Source organism: Brassica napus, chromosome A8 (genome assembly GCF_020379485.1).
Source record: "Brassica napus cultivar Da-Ae chromosome A8, Da-Ae, whole genome shotgun sequence".
NCBI classification, from domain to species: Eukaryota; Viridiplantae; Streptophyta; class Magnoliopsida; order Brassicales; family Brassicaceae; genus Brassica; species Brassica napus.
Genome location: NC_063441.1, coordinates 9,802,542 through 9,819,653, shown reverse-complemented (window position 1 = coordinate 9,819,653; position 17,112 = coordinate 9,802,542). Strand labels below are relative to the sequence as shown.

At 35.0% G+C, this 17,112-nt stretch overlaps 5 protein-coding genes across 6 annotated transcripts; 3 read left to right on the top strand and 2 right to left on the bottom strand.

Annotated features, from left to right (window-relative positions):
- Window positions 1-355: 355 nt before the first annotated feature.
- LOC106358770 lies at window positions 356-1,307 on the bottom strand. Its single transcript, XM_048737451.1, has 2 exons — window positions 1,279-1,307; window positions 356-1,184 (listed from the first exon to the last, which is right to left on the bottom strand). Exons 1-2 carry the CDS (start codon window positions 1,305-1,307, stop codon window positions 356-358), a joined length of 858 nt encoding a protein of 285 aa, XP_048593408.1.
- Window positions 1,308-1,691: 384 nt separating this feature from the next.
- Window positions 1,692-6,049, top strand: LOC106360609 (protein TIFY 4B). The gene is made up of 10 exons (XM_013800231.3): window positions 1,692-1,989; window positions 2,055-2,188; window positions 2,262-2,398; window positions 2,739-2,829; window positions 2,908-3,007; window positions 3,247-3,306; window positions 3,416-3,479; window positions 3,570-3,772; window positions 3,883-4,689; window positions 5,213-6,049. The coding sequence occupies exons 1-9, from the start codon at window positions 1,707-1,709 to the stop codon at window positions 3,888-3,890; spliced, it is 1,080 nt and encodes a 359-aa protein (XP_013655685.2). The 5' UTR covers window positions 1,692-1,706; the 3' UTR covers window positions 3,891-4,689; window positions 5,213-6,049.
- Window positions 5,223-6,049, top strand: LOC106360610 (DNA-directed RNA polymerase V subunit 7). 2 transcript variants are annotated; one of them, XR_007315696.1, is made up of 2 exons: window positions 5,223-5,899; window positions 5,970-6,049. XR_007315696.1 is itself a non-coding variant. In XM_048738625.1 (1 exon), the coding sequence occupies exon 1, from the start codon at window positions 5,223-5,225 to the stop codon at window positions 5,757-5,759; it is 537 nt and encodes a 178-aa protein (XP_048594582.1). In that variant the 3' UTR covers window positions 5,760-6,049. The 2 variants fall into 2 exon arrangements, 1 of the variants encoding a protein (XP_048594582.1); XM_048738625.1 differs by having other exon boundaries at window positions 5,223-6,049.
- A 1,762-nt stretch (window positions 6,050-7,811) lies between these two features.
- LOC106360608 lies at window positions 7,812-10,014 on the top strand. Its single transcript, XM_048737449.1, has 4 exons — window positions 7,812-7,845; window positions 7,924-8,067; window positions 8,191-8,334; window positions 8,438-10,014. Exons 1-4 carry the CDS (start codon window positions 7,812-7,814, stop codon window positions 10,012-10,014), a joined length of 1,899 nt encoding a protein of 632 aa, XP_048593406.1.
- Window positions 10,015-10,284: 270 nt separating this feature from the next.
- On the bottom strand, window positions 10,285-13,567 carry LOC106359568 (calmodulin-like protein 8). The gene is made up of 4 exons (XM_013799244.3): window positions 12,691-13,567; window positions 12,440-12,603; window positions 11,917-11,997; window positions 10,285-10,641 (listed from the first exon to the last, which is right to left on the bottom strand). Exons 1-4 carry the CDS (start codon window positions 12,767-12,769, stop codon window positions 10,504-10,506), a joined length of 462 nt encoding a protein of 153 aa, XP_013654698.1. The 5' UTR covers window positions 12,770-13,567; the 3' UTR covers window positions 10,285-10,503.
- Between the last annotated feature and the right edge of the window lie 3,545 nt (window positions 13,568-17,112).

Below are 17,112 nucleotides of genomic sequence, written 5' to 3'. Positions count from 1 at the left end.
GTCAGACTCGGACACTTTTGCCATGTGGTTTATGTCAAATTGTACCCTCCCCATCGGTTACGTTTTCTGTTGACAAAAAAATCTATGTTATAATTAATACTCTTTTGTCACCAATAATTCCAAGAGATTAATCATATAATCAGAATGAGAAATGTGAATTTCGACCAAGTATTTTTTTTTTAACTGGCTTTCATATTTAAAACAAAGAAACAGAGTTTACAGAGGAAGAACAAAGCAACAAACTAAACAGAAACAGAACAAGGGAATTTAAAGAGAAAGTAGGGAGAGGATCACAATGTCGTTGAAGACCATGGAAGTGAAAGGAAAAAGCACAGCAGTAGAGATGCTGCACTTTTTAAAACGTAGACCAGAACGCCACCAAACTAAAGCCAAGATCAGATCCACAGTTTCGCATAGCTGAAGACTTATCCTTTGCCTGTTTGATGACATCTTGAGATAACATCCAATGAGATTTCGTAAGACCGTTATGGTATCGAGCATTGCGCTCTTGCCATATAACATATATAGAACCGTGCCAGAGTTGAAGCACCGCAGCAAGTTGAATCCGGTTAAAAGAAGCAGAAACAAACCACTCAAAAACAGAATCCCACTGCAGTGGAGGGTTAGTGAAACCAAGCACCCCAATAACAGCTTTCCAAACAAGAGAGGAATAGGGGCATACAAAAAACAAATGATCCCTAGATTCAGGGGCGCTTCCACAAAGCAAACAACAATTCTCCAAATCAAGTCCCCAAGACATCATACGATCCATAGTCGGATTACGATTGAGGGTGAACAACCAAGAGGTAATCCTATACTTTGGTATAATTGCCTGATTCCATATGAATCTCGCCCAAGAAACAGAAGGCTTAGCCATCCTAATAGACTTCCAAACATCCTTAGTAGAGAATTTAGTACAAATTATGTCTTCAACTTTCCAAATAGCAGCATCTGATCCAGGAGAAGGAGAGAATGAAGTGAGATAGACATGAAGATTCAGTTGTCTCTTAGACCTGGCCGGTCTTAAGATCCAAGCAGAACCTTGAGTAATAGAGGAAACCAGAGAATTCAGTGGAATTCCCAAATCCATAGGTCCCGAAGGTCCCAAATAGTCAATCAAGATACCATAAGGTGTCCAAGGATCAAACCAGAAGTAAGTCTCACCTCCTTCCCGCACTGAGATGCTGAGAAAAGACAAAGTTATGTGACGAAGCTTTAACAGCCTTCGGAAAGTCCAAGAGATGGAATAATTCCGCGAATTAAGAGACCAAAATGAACCTGCAGAGAGGTATTTGTCTCGAACCCATGCCACCCAAATTGAACCAGCACGAAAGTAGAGCATCCAAATCAACTTGATGCCAAAAACAGTGTTCCAAGAGGAGAGTCCTCTGATTCCAAGACCCCTTTCACATTTCGGATAGCACAATGAATCCCATGCGACTTTGTATTAATGTAAGGCAACTGTAAATATGATGGAATTAACATGCACTAATATTATATGATATGATTTTAAATCTGAAAATATCACAGTGTTTGATGCAGAATATTGCGTTTATTTCTATGTGTTTCACTCGTGCTACTATATAAAAAATAAAAAATAAAAAGAAACTTGTTACATTTATTTTAATTCCACAGACAAAGCAAATAATCAAGGGAATGATAGTTGAAAAGAAAAAAAAAAAGAATAGGAGTATAGTTAGGAGGGGATGATACGGGTTAAGAGAAGAATCAGACGTGGCATTGTAGGGAGCTTCTCCCAAATATCAAAAGCCCATAGGACTCTCGTCTTAGACTTCCCTAAATTTTTACCCTCCAATAATTACAAAAACGCCACTCCTCTCTCTCTCTCCCGCCGGAGCTCCTCGGAATCTGAGATGGACGCAGTGTCTTCGGCGAAGTCCATACTGGAGAAGCCTCTGAAGCTCCTCACGGAAGATGACATTTCTCAGCTCACCCGCGAGGACTGCCGCAAGTTCCTCAAGGACAAAGGTTCGATTACTTCTCCCCCTCCCCACACACTCTCTTGCTGCAGCGGCTGACACGTGTCCTAACAGGAATGCGGAGGCCTTCGTGGAACAAATCTCAGGCGATCCAGCAAGTTTTATCCCTCAAAGCTCTCTTTGAGCCCGGCGACGACTCCGGCGCCGGCATCCTCCGCAAGATCCTCGTTTCTCCCAATCCCACTCGCGTTGAGACCCTAATTTCTCTTTCCTCCCCTTCGATTCTGCTCCTTCTTTAACTTGCTGCGTATGTCCTCACAGGTCACAGCAACGTCTGCTGAGCCAGCCAGCGAGGTCGGAGCACGGATTCCTTTGCAGGAAGATGACAGAAGGGATTCTCCAAGATCGGCTGAGTTCTCCGGCTCCGAGAAAGACAGCTACAACACTCTCTCTCCCAGGTTTGTCTTTCTCATACCTTGAGAGATTGTTGTTTAGCAAGTAGAAACTTTGATGGTTGATTGGTCAGTGAGCGTTTAGGCTTTATCTTATCTCTACAATTGTTATTTCCAGATCTTCTTGGTTCTTTCTGTTCTGTTTTTTGGTGAAATGACTTTGCTACTTAGTTAGTTAGTGGGGGAAAGAACAGTTTCTTACTCCATTGGTCAGATTTTTTGGCGTCTGATTTGTGAAAATCAGCAATGGTTTCTGCTTACGAACATGAGTTTTTAGGGTAGTCCATGTATTGAAAGCAAAATGTGATGTTTTAAACACGCTTGTGTGTAATAATATATGTAGCAGAAGCCCGGCAGAAACAAGTGCGCTGGTTGGGCAAATGACGATATTCTATAGTGGGAAAGTGAGTGTGTATAATGGTGTACCACCTGAAAAGGTAAATGAAATAACTTTCATTTTGGCCTGCCTCACCTTCATGGTATCATGCATCTCCTTCCCTATATTGGTTTTGCAGGCGCGGTCTATCATGCACTTTGCAGCCAACCCGATTGATTTGCCTGAATATGGTGTTTCTGCTTCTGCTAGGATGACATCCAGGCCCATGAGCAGTAAAGGTAAGCGCTTTTTACAAAAGGATCTCATTTGCTTTTTCCAGTTGATAGATAAATAGTTAGATGCTTCAAACTGATTCTGTTTCTGACGTATCTTATCAAAATGGAAAAAGTGAATGGACCTGCATCTTCAGCTTTTCTAACAGATTGGACTACATGTTGCTTCTTTTAGTTGTGCCAGGTTCTTAACGAGTTTGAACTAATCGATAATTAAATGGAAATTGTGATTTCTTTTTTTACAGAGAAGATGGTTGAACCTTCCCACTATGGCCTTGAAAAGGCAAATGCTTCTCGTGATTCTGGTACCAACAGTGTTGTTCAAACATTATAAACTTGAATTGCTTGTTCTGCAGACACTCTTAAATTTTGTTTTGTTAATGTTAATGGTCGTGCTTGTGTGTGTTTGTTAAGATGCGGAGGGCCAGGCTAACAGAAAAGTGTCGTTGCAAAGATATCTTGACAAGCGGAAGGATAGGTACTTTAGAAAGAAACAATTCTCAAAATTCTTACACACTTGTTCTATCCAAATTGCTGAATACTAATGTGTGTTTTTCTTTGTGAGCAGGAGATTGTTTAAGAACAAAAAGGCACCAGGAGTTGCATCATCTAGCTTGGAGATGTATCTGAATCGTAGTCAGCCAGTGACGAACGCATATTCACAAAGCCTTAGCGGTGGTGGCACAGGAGGAGAACAGCACGAGTCACCTGAAAATCAGAGGAGAAGTCCCAATCTATCAGTTGATCTGAACAGTGATTTAAATAGCGAAGGTAAGAAGATTATGAATGAAAATCACATTGGAAACTTGAAAAGCTTTTGCTAAAATAATTAAATGTTTCCAATGTGTTTCCTTAAAAACTCTCTGTGCTTGTGTTTCTAGATAACTAACAAGATGACCAAAAACTGGGGATGGTATTAGGGGTCAAAAGGCTCATCAATACACGAAAAACAGTTCAAAAGCAGACAAGGAATGTTCCCTAGTTCAGAAACATGGCACAAGAAGGTTGAGCTGGAGGAGTCTTAGTTGATCAATTTCTGTTTTTTTTTTTTTGTCTTGTTTTTGTATTAATCTTTTATTAGGTATGTAGTGCTGAGTTAGGTTAGTGACGGAAATGTTCTTTGGTTCATCAGTTGGAGAGAGTATGAGAACGGCGGGGATTTTTCCAGGTTCAAATTATGTAAATGATGTCTTTTTATGACACTTCAAACAAATGAGAGAGAGAGAGAGAGACCTTTTGTTGATTCTCTAACTTTTGAGTTTCCATCGCTACTCTCTGTCCTCCGCTACACTGAAACGCTAGAGGCAAATCCAACGCTTCTAGAACATTTTGAATAAATCTCAGTGAACAATAAGCCTTTGGTAAGTCGCATTTCAAACATCCTTTTGATGTCTTCGCAGTAAAACTGGAAAAATCCAAACAAATATTACACCCAAAGTATAAATAAAATAAAATAAATGAATCTTTTCAACAATCAACACTTCGTTCAGGTGAATGTGAACACAGAAATGGGCCAAAAAAGAATCTTAGTACTAATGGGCCTTTACAGCCCATTAAGATAAAAACCTCCAAAACGAGGTCACCTGAGTTCTCTCTCTCTCTTTTGCTCGCATCGCATCGTTAATTCTCGGAAGCTCTCTCTTGTCGATTCTCGTTTCTTTCCCCACCTTCGGAACTCTAAAGCAAAGGTATGTCTTCTTGAATCTGCTGATTTCTCAGAGATTTTCAGTCAAGCGTCTTGGACAATGTTTTGCTAAAGAATCTATGGATGTTACTGAACCGTCGCATGTAGACAAATCTTTTTGTGGGTCTTTTGTAATTTTGCTAACCGTTAAACGAAGCTTTGATGACTCTCTCATGAGCACTCACTTGTCTGCGAACTGTTCGTTAAAATGCCTGACAGAAAAGTTTCCAGTGAAAACCTCACAGTTTACCCACTTAGATTCTCTTATATGTTCCTGTTTCCGGTTTTCTTTTTGAGAACTGTCGAAAGGAGGAAACTTTGGTGGTGCATGCATACATTTGAATCCTAAAAACAGAAACTTTGATGTTCAGCTGAGATTACTATGAAAGGAAAGGTTTTAGATATCTTCTTGTTGTTTCTTTCGTAGAAGAAAACCTATACCATATTGATTACTTCCTTTTTTTTAATTTCTCTCTGTGTTCTGAATCTGAGTGCTGAGAAGAATGTTTTGTTTTTGGTTTTTGAAGGGGCTGAAACATGTTTCTCAAAGTCGAGTTGCCATGGAACGTGATGATCCCAGCGGAAAACATGGATGCAAAAGGTCTCATGCTGAAGAGGACCATTCTGATTCAGTTGCTAGAGGCCTTTGCTTCGAAGAGAGCAACCAAGGAGCTCGGCTACTATTTAACAGTCACGTCTCTGGACAAGATCGGAGAAGGCAAAATCAGGGAGCACACCGGTGAGGTCATGTTCCCTGTCGTTTTCAGCGGGATGACTTTCAAGATCTTCAAAGGAGAGATACTTGAGGGTGTGGTGCACAAGGTGCTGAGGCACGGTGTCTTCATGAGGTGTGGTCCTGTCGAGAACGTCTACCTCTCTCACGTCAAGATGCCTGATTACAAGTACCTCCCGGGAGAGAACCCCATCTTCATGAACGAGAAGATGTCTAGGATTCAGGTTGACACTTTGGTTAGGTTTGTGGTGATTGGGACCAAGTGGATGGAGGTAGAGAAGGAGTTTCAGGCGTTGGCTAGCCTTGAAGGGGACTATCTTGGACCCATCTCTGAAGAGTGAATCTGTCTGGTCTCTTCATGTGATGGTGGTTTTGTGCAATCTCTTATGTTCGGTAAGTACTCTTTTAAGTTGCGCAGACAATTAATGACCTAGAATTTCGAATGTTGATATTCTCCACCTTTAGGAGAGGAATGTTTGGACTAATTTAGGTATTTGATGTTGGCTACAATCCATTTCTTGAGTTACTAATCGATTGGCGTCACTAGTAAATTCCAACATTAGTACCAGTTTATCAAGTATTCTCTTGTATGTGACACTGAAAATGATCAACTAAAAGCCTTTTAGTAATACGTTTCAACTTGTACCAGTCTACTTTTTACTGCAAGAAACGCAAAACCATCGTTATTAGTTATTACTACGTATGATATCTACATAAAACGTCATTCTGGATACATCTCATAGAGTCTTGATTTTAGTAGATACAATAAAAATGATATCCATATATTTCAATACAAAGCCTAAGTAGATACAATAAAAAAAATATCTTTCACAAATATTAAGTTATTAACTAGAGATTTGGTTGAGTTCAGGGCCAAATTTCAGAATTTAAAGCCTGGACCTCATTTTAAATGGTCAATATTATACATCATCGTACATCTACCTTAGAAACTACATGTTTTTAGAATGCGTGTATGGAAGAGTTGTGTCCTTTTATTTCAATAGATTAGATCGGATGAGAAATATACTAATATAATACTATATGTCTTCTATACTATTAGAATTTGATGTTGGTCTAATCTTATCATTTATTGATTTTCTTGTTTACAGTTTTTTTCTTTTTCCTAAATTTATACTGAAGTTCGTCATTTTGTTTGAAGCTTAACACCTAGTCTAAATATAAATAAAACGTCTTAAAAAACTCAGAAAGAAATAGTAAAAGAAGAACCAATTTGTTGTAATCATTACATGATTAAACAGCCGAACTCACTCTAATTCCTAACCAATAATTGCATATTAACTAACTAAAATGCTGTCTATACTTTCATCCTACGGCTAACATTTTTTAGATATCAATATTGCAGAAAGGATTGGTTTGAGGAATTCCAGCATAAAAAGACATCTTGTGTTTTAAATTTCAAATAAAAAGAGTAATGCCTTCAAAAGTTGAAAACTAATTATGGGCTTTATTCTAGCTCAAACATTTAATTTAAATCCAAAATAAAAGCTTTTAAAGGAAAACGACAACGAAAATGATTAGGGATGAGTCCCATTAGCTCAATAAAGACTTTTTCTTATAAATTTGATGTATAACTACTAATTTATACAAATAATTTCCTCACTTAAAGGGACGAACAATTTTTTTGTTTTTTAACGGGATGAACATACCCACCAATATTCCCTTCTATTTTCTTTTGACTCTGTTAGCGTCTCACTGCTCATTAAACATTCACTATAGAAATGTCTTACATCATCGTACGTCTATCTTAGAAACTACATGTTTTTTTTCTTTGAACTAATTCGATAAACTACATGTTTTTACAATGCGTTTATGGGAAGAGTGTGTCCTTTTTTATAGTGAGTCGGATAAAAAACATAAACATCTCCGTTTGCTGTGTCCTTACTGCACGTACACTATCGAGCATAATGTCTTACTGGACTACACTAGCTTAGTTTTTCACAAATTTTGTTTTTCAAATATTTTTGTAAGTATTCCTCATTGTCGATGAAGTAAATTTAACAAAAATTAAAATAAATAAGAGTCGAGCAAAACCCCTACCTAAAAAGTAATCCGAAAAGAATATAAATTTAGTAAAACATTTACATGTAGCTAACCAAAAGTTTGAGCGGCTCTATATGAAATATTAACATGTCATATGGTCTCATAATGTTGTAAAGGGTCCCAAGCCCTAATAAAGTGACGCCAACTAATAAGCATTTGATTTAACTTAAACAAATAGTTAACAGAATACCAAATACTGCTTTAACTACGCAAGACATACAGTTCCTTGAACCTTCTCCTTCAGTTGAAAGCCCATCTTATTGTTCTTTGTTTCAATTTCTCAGATCGTTACAGAGAATTTGGTTCATTGAAAACTGAACACTGGGGATGATATGGGAAACAACAACGCAACCGCCAATTTAACAGGTAAAAACATCAAAGGCATCTCCGTTTTTTTTTCTAATTATCATATTTTTCACTGAATATTTGTCTATGTAACTGCAGAAGAAGAAAGCTCAAAGCTAGAAACCAATGGAATGTCTCCGTTGGAGAATGTTCCCGTGGAGACCACGCAAGGTCAGGTGTTTCTTGTAGGTGAAGGCAAAGATGGAGATAAACAGAGGGAGAGCTTCTCTGATGGTGTTACAGGTTTTTATTCATAACATTTTCACTTATATCATCTATATATAAGATCATTTTGACCAAAAAAAGATATATATATATATATATATATTGACCATTTTTGAGTCATTATTTTTGTTGGAAATATAGGTAAAGAGACTCCTGAAACAGAACCACAAAGCAAGGAATTAGATAATGATCCACAAGTGACCAAGGTTGAAGAAGATATGAGTCACAATGGCTTGGTAATGGAAACCGATGAGCAGCTACATGAAAATACATCAGTTGCAGAAGGTTGATCTGACTTTTATATCTATTATCTCTTCTCTTTTATCCTTGAATAAACCTTTATGCCTTTCTTTGTATTTTCTTAATTCATGTCTCTGCTCATGACCAGGTGTTGAAACTGTGTGTGAACCGACAAAAGTGGAAGAGTTCAATGAAACTGCTGGAACTGAAGAAAAGGTGGTCATGAATGAGTCTCTAGAAGAAACTGCTCCTGCAGGGAACGTTGTAAGGCTTGATCTAGAGATCTGTATGGAACAAAGAACAGGGTTTCCTGAAATCGAGCCCCAGGAGATTCTGAATCTTGACAGTCGCGTTCTTGATGGTGAAGTTATAAATGAAGGAAAAGCCGACAAGGAGATCTTTAAACCTGGTTCACAAGGATCAAACGCGATGGGTTTTGAAGATTATAAGGAAGAGAGGGACATGGAGATAGCAAGAGGAGCAAGTCTGAAGCGCATGTCTCGATGCAGATCGCTCCCAGTGAGCAACAATAGTACAGTTAAGGGAGACTCGCCGGTTCAAGGATTGGTTTCAGAGGTTGCGTACCCTTCAAGAAACAAAGCGGGTTTCTATAAAGCCAAAAAGTCTGGCATACTGCCTGTTTCTTGCCAAACAAGCAACAAAGTGCAAGAAACTACTGAAACAATAAATGAAAGCAGCAAAGAAGCTAAACTTGAGATGCGATCTCCCAGCTTTAGTAATGATCTAAGAATCGAGGAAAAGAGCGATGAGCCGACAGAAGAAACTCCTTTACTCTCTCAAGACAAGACTGAGACATACAAGGCAACACTTGATGTGGAAGAGGAAACTGTAATGCTGAAGAGAAGCGAGACTGAGAAAATAAGAGGCTTTGAGTTGTCTCTAGGGTTGTCGATGAACCTCAGTGGGAGATGTGACGCAGATGATAGCTTCAAAGAAACCGAGAGCTCAGAAGATAACTTGCTGGAGGAAAAACCTAACATGTCTGAGAATCTGCTTGTTTCTTGTGTAGGAAGCAAAAAGGCAGAAGATACTAATGATGTGATAAGTGAAAGCAACAAAGGAGATGTACTTGAGATGCGGTCACCGAGCTCTGGAAATGACCTAAGAACCAAAGAAAGAAGCGGTAAATCTACAGAGGAAACTTCTTTACTCTCGCAGGATAAGACTGAGGCATACAACTCAACACTCGATGTGGAAGAGAAAACTGTGATGCTGAAGAGAAGTGAGACTGAGAAAATAAGAGGCTTTGAGTTGTCTCTAGGGCTGTCCATGAATCTCAGTGGGAGATGTGACGGAGATGTTAGCTTCAAAGAAATCAATAGCTCAGAAGATAACTTGGGGGACAAGGAAGCTAACACGTCTGAGACTCTCTTTGTTTCTTGTGCAGGAAGCAGCAGCAGCAAAGCGCAAGAAGCTTCGTTACTTTGTCAAGACAAGACAGAGACATATGAGGCAACAATTGATGTGGAAAAGAAAACTGTGATGCTGAAGAGAAGTGAGTCTGAGAAAACAAGAGGCTTTGAGTTGTCCATGAAACCTGGTGAGAGGTCCGAGGCCGATGATAGCCTGAAAGAAAACAAAGACTCAGGAGACAACTTGCTGGACAAGAAAGCTTCTTGGGGTTCTATGAGAGGCAGAGTCAGAAAAAGGAGCAAATCTTCGCTATTTGGAACATGCCTCTGCTGCAACATTGCAATGAATTGAACAGATTTGCATTATCGGTCTTGTGATTTGAAGGTTTTTTCTAAAATTATTATGGGATATTGGGAGGAAACCAAATGATTGTGTGGATTGGGTTTTCTGTATACTTGAGATGGTTTTCTGTTTGAGGGTTCGAAAATTATATTGTTTTATGATATTTCCTTCCAATATGAAATTTGGGTTTGTTTTATGTTATTTCCTTACCGTATAATTAGTTAAGATTAATCATGGTCCTATATTTGTCTGAACTTTGTGAAACACTGAGAGAAGGAAAAAGAAATTCAAATTGTGTTTCAAAAGTGTAATAAACAAAGCTACAGAGATTAAACTGCACCTCTAAGCTTCGACAATAGACAAAACAAAACTGAAGCTGAAAGCTTCAAAGAATTTCAGAAAATTTGCATTTGTTGAGATGTAGTGAAGACAAAGGAGCAAAAACTAACAAGACAATTAAGGATAATTTGGTTTGTAAGTCTCCAAAATAATAGTAAATTAGCCAATGTTGATCATCATCTTGACAAATTCATCATAGTTGACTTGGCCATCACCATCCAAATCTGCCTCCTTTATCATTTGTTCAACTTCTTCATCTGTTAGCTTTTCCCCTAGATTTATCATTACATGACTCAACTGCAATAACAAAGCTTTTGAAATTAGTAAATAAATTTGTACATGTCAATCAAACCTGTTAATTAGATCTTGTAGAGACTCATACTCTTTCAAAACATTATAATTATAAGCAAACCCAATCATTTTTTCAGAAAAGAAGCAACATGTTTTGGCCTCAGTCTGACCCTTCCGTTTAAAGAGACCTATTGTCTGAAGACCAGCCCACAGTAGATTTGTTATATACCTAATTGATGATGTCTCTTAATAATAACAATGCAGAAGCTAGAATATTAATACTCAGAATATATCTGCAAGAACTCGAGCTTTATTAAATATGATTTAGTCTTCTTGAGAGATCGACGTGTTTGAGAAAATAAACTCGAATTGAACTTATTTGTTAGGCATGAGTCATTTCAAATACACGATTAGAAAGCCTCTGGCTATGGTTATAATGCTATCTAAAAAGGTTATTAATAAATTGTATATATATGCATGCCAAAATGTGCATATATGACTTTCTACGCACTAATGCAACTTCTGAGGATGTGAAGAAAGGTATATATATTTAGTTAAACTAGGTGAAACATGTGCCCACCTGTCCAGAAAACCAAATATCAAACGCATTTTACTCCTAACTTGTTTTCCGCTAATTGTTTTTTTTTGTCACTCCTCGTTCTTCTCCAAAGATTCACAATGCCAGCTAGCTCTAAGCCTTCACGACGGAAAAATGTCTAGAATATTTTATAAGATAAGTATGTGATCTCTTTAAATTGGAAGATTGCCTGGCGCTGTTGTCTGATTTTTGTCATTAATTCAAAATATTTCAATGAGTGTTTAGCTGGCTTTATCATCTCTCTAGTTAATGCAGAATTAATTGATCAAGTGGGTCAATGAACAAAATATAACTCATAGTTATGATGATTAGCCTGGATTTGACGATTTAGCGATATAAAGCATGTACCACTTAAGCAGAGGAAACATTTATGAAACTGGTTCATGAACCCTAATTAAATTTGACAAAAAAACCCAATAAGGATTTAGCAAACAGAAAATATAAAAAATTTGTGGCTCTAAAACATTTATAAAAATATCAACAGAGTTAAGACCGTACATGCTATTATTGAAGAACGTTGTACAAAACGTAATCCAGTGCATGGAACTAATTTGTTTATATAGTTTTATTAATAAGTCAAGGTTATATCTTACTATATACGCACTTATATAGAGACATAAACAACTCAAATTAAAGGGCCCCAAATTAAAACAAAAAAAAACGAGATTGAAAAAATCACGGACCTCACTGGCAGAGATATAACCATTTTGGTCTTTGTCAAAGACTTTGAATACTTCTTTCAGCTCTTCTTCTGCATCATTTTCCTATACCATCAAATCACGACACCAAATTAACAAACATTACCTGTTATAAAATATAATTATTGTCTTTATTTAGAGTATAATCAAATGGTTCTTTACAAATGAGATTTGTTAATAGAGAAAAAGTAAAAGTCTTATTTATTAAAAAACATTAAATTTCTTGACCAAAGCAAAAAATATATAATTAAAAGCTAAAAAGGTAATTAAATATTTGCTATAATAAAAAAAAACAATTTGTCAAAAAAAAATATTTCTAACTACACTCAAGAAATATAAAACAGAGGCATAATGAATGAGACAGCTCCATTTTGACAACAGTCATAAATGATATGAGCAAAAACAATTTAGTTGATGTAATTGATTGTGAAATAGTACATATTTTGTATCAAACTAACTAAGCATGAATGTAATAACATATGGAGAGACCCCGGCACGAGAGAGGAACCTGAAGTTTGTTGGTCATGAGGTTAAGAAACTCAGCAAATTCAATGGTGGCATTACTATCGGAGTCGATCTCAGTGATGATATCGTGAAGTTCTTGTTCTGTTGGATTCTGATCCAACCAACGGATCACTGTTAAAAGTTCTTCTACCGTTATACGACCTGTTACTGGATTCCAAAAGAACAATATATACGTCACCCACACATATACTTAATTATATATATATATAATCATTTAGGGAAGAAAGAGAGAACCGTCGCCGTCTTTGTCCAAGAGACAAAAGACCTCTTTGATCTCGATGATCTGATCTTTTGTCAGTGCTGTGTCTTCCATTGTTTTCTGGGGTCGTGAGAGAAAAGAGAAGAGAGAAAGCCAAAGGTTTAAAGTTGTTGATGAATCTCTGATTTATGGTCTATATGTAGAGTCGTGACAAGAACTTTCTACTTTGGACTCATGGTACTTTTTCAATCTATAAGCCCTTCTTTAATTATTTAAAGTTAAAAGGGAAGTTTTTAATTCTTGAGCTGAAAATTTTAATTCTGGTCACATGACCCAATAGCATAAAATAATTGTTGCTGTTCTCGAGTTACTTTTAGGTCGTACATAATCGTCATTACTCATTAGTAAAGACTTATTGTATCTAAAACTCAACCGTTTAACTGTCTAAATGTCCGTCTAACGGCTAAAACCACTTGGATGTTTTGTTAATGGATCTAAGTGATTAGATTCACTAAGCTCATAAAACTCTCCAAGCTTCAACTCTCATTGGCTGGTCTAAGTTTACTCTATTAGACATTTGTTTCGTTTTAAGTTAAAAATATACATTACCAAAGACACATTGAAACCCCCTTAGTCCAGTGGTTTGAATAAGAGTTCATTAATGCTTCTACACCATAAAATTTAAAGTTCAAACTCCAGAAAATACAAATTATGCAGATTATGGAGAAAATGAATTACAAGAGGTATTCAACATGGTGCGGAGCGTATCATCAAACATGGATCTCATAGGGCATCTCGGAGTGAAGCAGTCAGACGTGTATATTCTCATATGGTGGTAAAATTGACAGCTGTAGAATCGTCTATGTAATATTTCTCAGCGTTGTAATAGCATTATCAGACGTTGAAAAGAAAAGACACATTACAAAGGAGAACGTACAACCAAGATCAATTGGGTAGATGCATATAGGGTATAAATTATACTGAGGCTTCAAACGAACATAAAATAGAGAAAAGAAAGAGAGCAGCCCAAATTTGTGTCATCTGACCATGGAAAGAGTATAATTGTATTTATTAGTAAAATTGAATGAAATACTAACTTTAATCTCTAAATTTTAAAAAGTTAAAATATATAAATCTATAGTTCTTATACTATTAAATTTATAGTAAATGTTTATAATTTCTTAAATTTCAGGATCAGCCATCTTCAAAAAATTACCAAAATAATCGAAAGAGTTTTTTTTTTTGTTCAACACAAAGAAGATTTTTTTGTTCAACATACAAAGAGGGCTTAAGAACAAAAAAAGACTAAACTAGATTAAAATACCATGGTTCTAAATATTGGTCTAGGCTAAGATGATTTTCCGAAAATTCGGCTTTTTACGACTCAAAGTGGTTTAAACCGTTCTAATCGGTTAAAATCAGTTTAAATCGAGATAAAATAGTTTAGATCAATTAAATTAATCAATAATGTTTGTACAAATTCACAAAATTTTCTAATTTTTTTAATATATAATTTTGATAATTCATCAAAATAATTTTATAATTAAATCTAAAAATAAAACATCTTATGTAAATGTAATGTATTTATATTAAATTATTAATTATTTAATTTAATCCAACTTTTTTTGTCAACAGCTCTTACCCACCTAGTCGCTAGTCTTTTACAAAGCATATACTTTGTTCTTAAATATAAGATGTCTAGGTAGAAACACACATAGTAATAAAACTATTTTTTGTCTAGAAAGTATGATTACAACTATAAACTAATAATATTCAACCAATTACAAAATATACTATTAAAATATGATTGGATATAAAGTTTTTAATAAAGTAAAAGTTACTTAGAATAATGAAAATATTTTATATATTAAAACATCAAAATTCTATAAAATATTCTATTTTTAGGAACATACGGAGTAGTTATCAATTAACAATTATTTGAACATAGTACTGAAAATGTTGTATATGCGGACATATATACAATGCGTTGTGGTGTCGACAGCTGTAATGGTTCGATAAATGGGAGACAAAAAGCATTGAAAGTCTTAGACCAAGCCATGCCGTTTTGTATGAAAATTTATTTTCGTCATGGGACATGATTCTAGTTCTCAAAATTAGCAAACCCTTTATTTTATAATATAAATTGTTTTCGTATTTTATATGATTTTATAATATTCAAGCATACCTAGAGATCATATTTAACTGGTGGATAGTGTATAATAAATTATATTCTGCATTTTAATAATTTTTTTAATTAAATTATAGTTAATTTATATATTTAATAATAATTTTTGAATAAATAATTATTATTATTTTTAGCAGAAAATAATTATTTTTGAATAAATAATAATTATTATTTTTAGCAGAAAATAATTATTTTTGAATAAATAATTATTATTATTTTTTGAATAAATAATTATTTAGCAGAAAAAGTTCTCAGAAGTTTTGTTAAAAAGTAAATTTATTATTATTTTTAGCGTCGAGTAATCTATAATATAATAGGAGAGTTGAGTCTTTCCTGAAGTGACACCTCAGCGTTTTAGTGGGTCCCACTTTTAAAAAGTTTGAAAAAATGTCAAGCATGTGGTTTGAACCTTGGTTATTGAACTATAAACACCAACATTTATACCACTAAACTAAAGAATACTTTGTACAATGATGGCCGCAACTAATATATATTTATGAAAGTTGGAAACCTTTGCTTCTTCGGTTTTCTATGTGGGCCATGCCTACAAGTGTATTATGAGTTTTATTTTTAAATAAGGTTCATCACGTTAATCTTCTATTTATCACATTTATTTAGTATAATTGTTTTTAATTGATTTCATGATTCTTTGTTAAATAATATTATTTGCCAATTTCGTGATTCATGGGTTTTTTCCGGCTGACATGCTAATCATTACATGCCATCTTTAAAAATCGGTTCCATTGTGAAAGTCGATCGTTTTGAGGTTGCTAGGTGCTCAAGCATGTACAAGATAATTGATCATCCATTCCTCATTCGTTTCATCTCACCAACTATTATTGATGAAGTCATCACGGGTGCTCCTGAGATCAATCTCCAATCATTATTAGACTGTTGACAATTTCTAAGTGATTGCGAACACAAACCTACAACTCCCATATATATTATCATATTGCATCTGGGTTTATAATATGTTTCGTTATCATAACTAATATTTAAACTCGCAGATGTGGTTGGGACAATCCGTTATGTCCAAGGCTCTGACCTTAGCAAAGAAACAATTTGAGTCGTTATCCGTCTCCTCATTGATCCGTAAGAAACAATCAACAAACAATTATCTTTATATTATTATTAATATTATGCTAACATCAATAATCAAAAATATTTCCTACCCAAATTATGTGGTCGTCTACTTATATCTCTTACTTATCAAACTAATTTTACACAAACTTTTATTTTACAGCTTAAAGAAACCATAACAACCCAAACAATCAAAACACCAAAAACTAGAATTCCAAAAAAGAAGAATCATTAATAATCACCTCTCTTTTTTGTCTAATCTTAAAAATAAACTTCAAAATAAATATATCAAACTAATCACCTCAACTAATACTCAACGACACATAAATCGAGTCAGCTAAACAAATACAAACTTCACGGCCAGCTATTTAACAATTTACAAACTTACTTTCGCAACGAAGAAGACGAAGACGACAACCAAGATCAGTGAAATTACCTGAACAAAAAAGCAGAGTAAGTTATGAACTCTGATAAATACATCTAATAATGATTTTTGTTTACATATTACCCATCAAATAAAAGATAAACAAACACAACCACAACAGGAGATACAAGAGATAATCCCGACAGACACAAAGGCGGCAACAACATCTCCACCTGCTCACTCCTCTTGTCTTATAAAAATAGCTTACATGCCCAATGTCAACATGTCAATGCTATTGTTTTTTTATGAGAATTACATAAATTCGTTTAAAACTCATTAAAGCTTAAATACTCATAACTATCAATCATTTTATAGTTATTTCTACAAGTCTTCATGTATTTGTTTTAAATGTCCGGTAAGAGCAACAAGTTTAAAAATAAAATAAAAACATATAACAAATATAATAAAGATAATAAAAATTATTACTTAATACACACAACTTACACAGCTAAACTGGAGAAAAAATATCCAGAAACAAAAGATACTTTCAACAACTTTAATATAATTTATGTACTCTCAACAGTATAATAAACAAATTAAAAAGACAAACAAACAATAAGTCTTACTGACACAGCAAACAACAACACGAACTATATAAATCACATTATTAACATAGTTTAGTACGTCATAAGTGAAGAACAATGCATACACAGTTCATCATCACAACTCTAATCCTATAACAATAAAAAAAACCTTGAAAAATAACTCAAAACGCAAAATTCACAACTACAATAACCCTAGCAAATATTGAAATGAAACAATAATTTT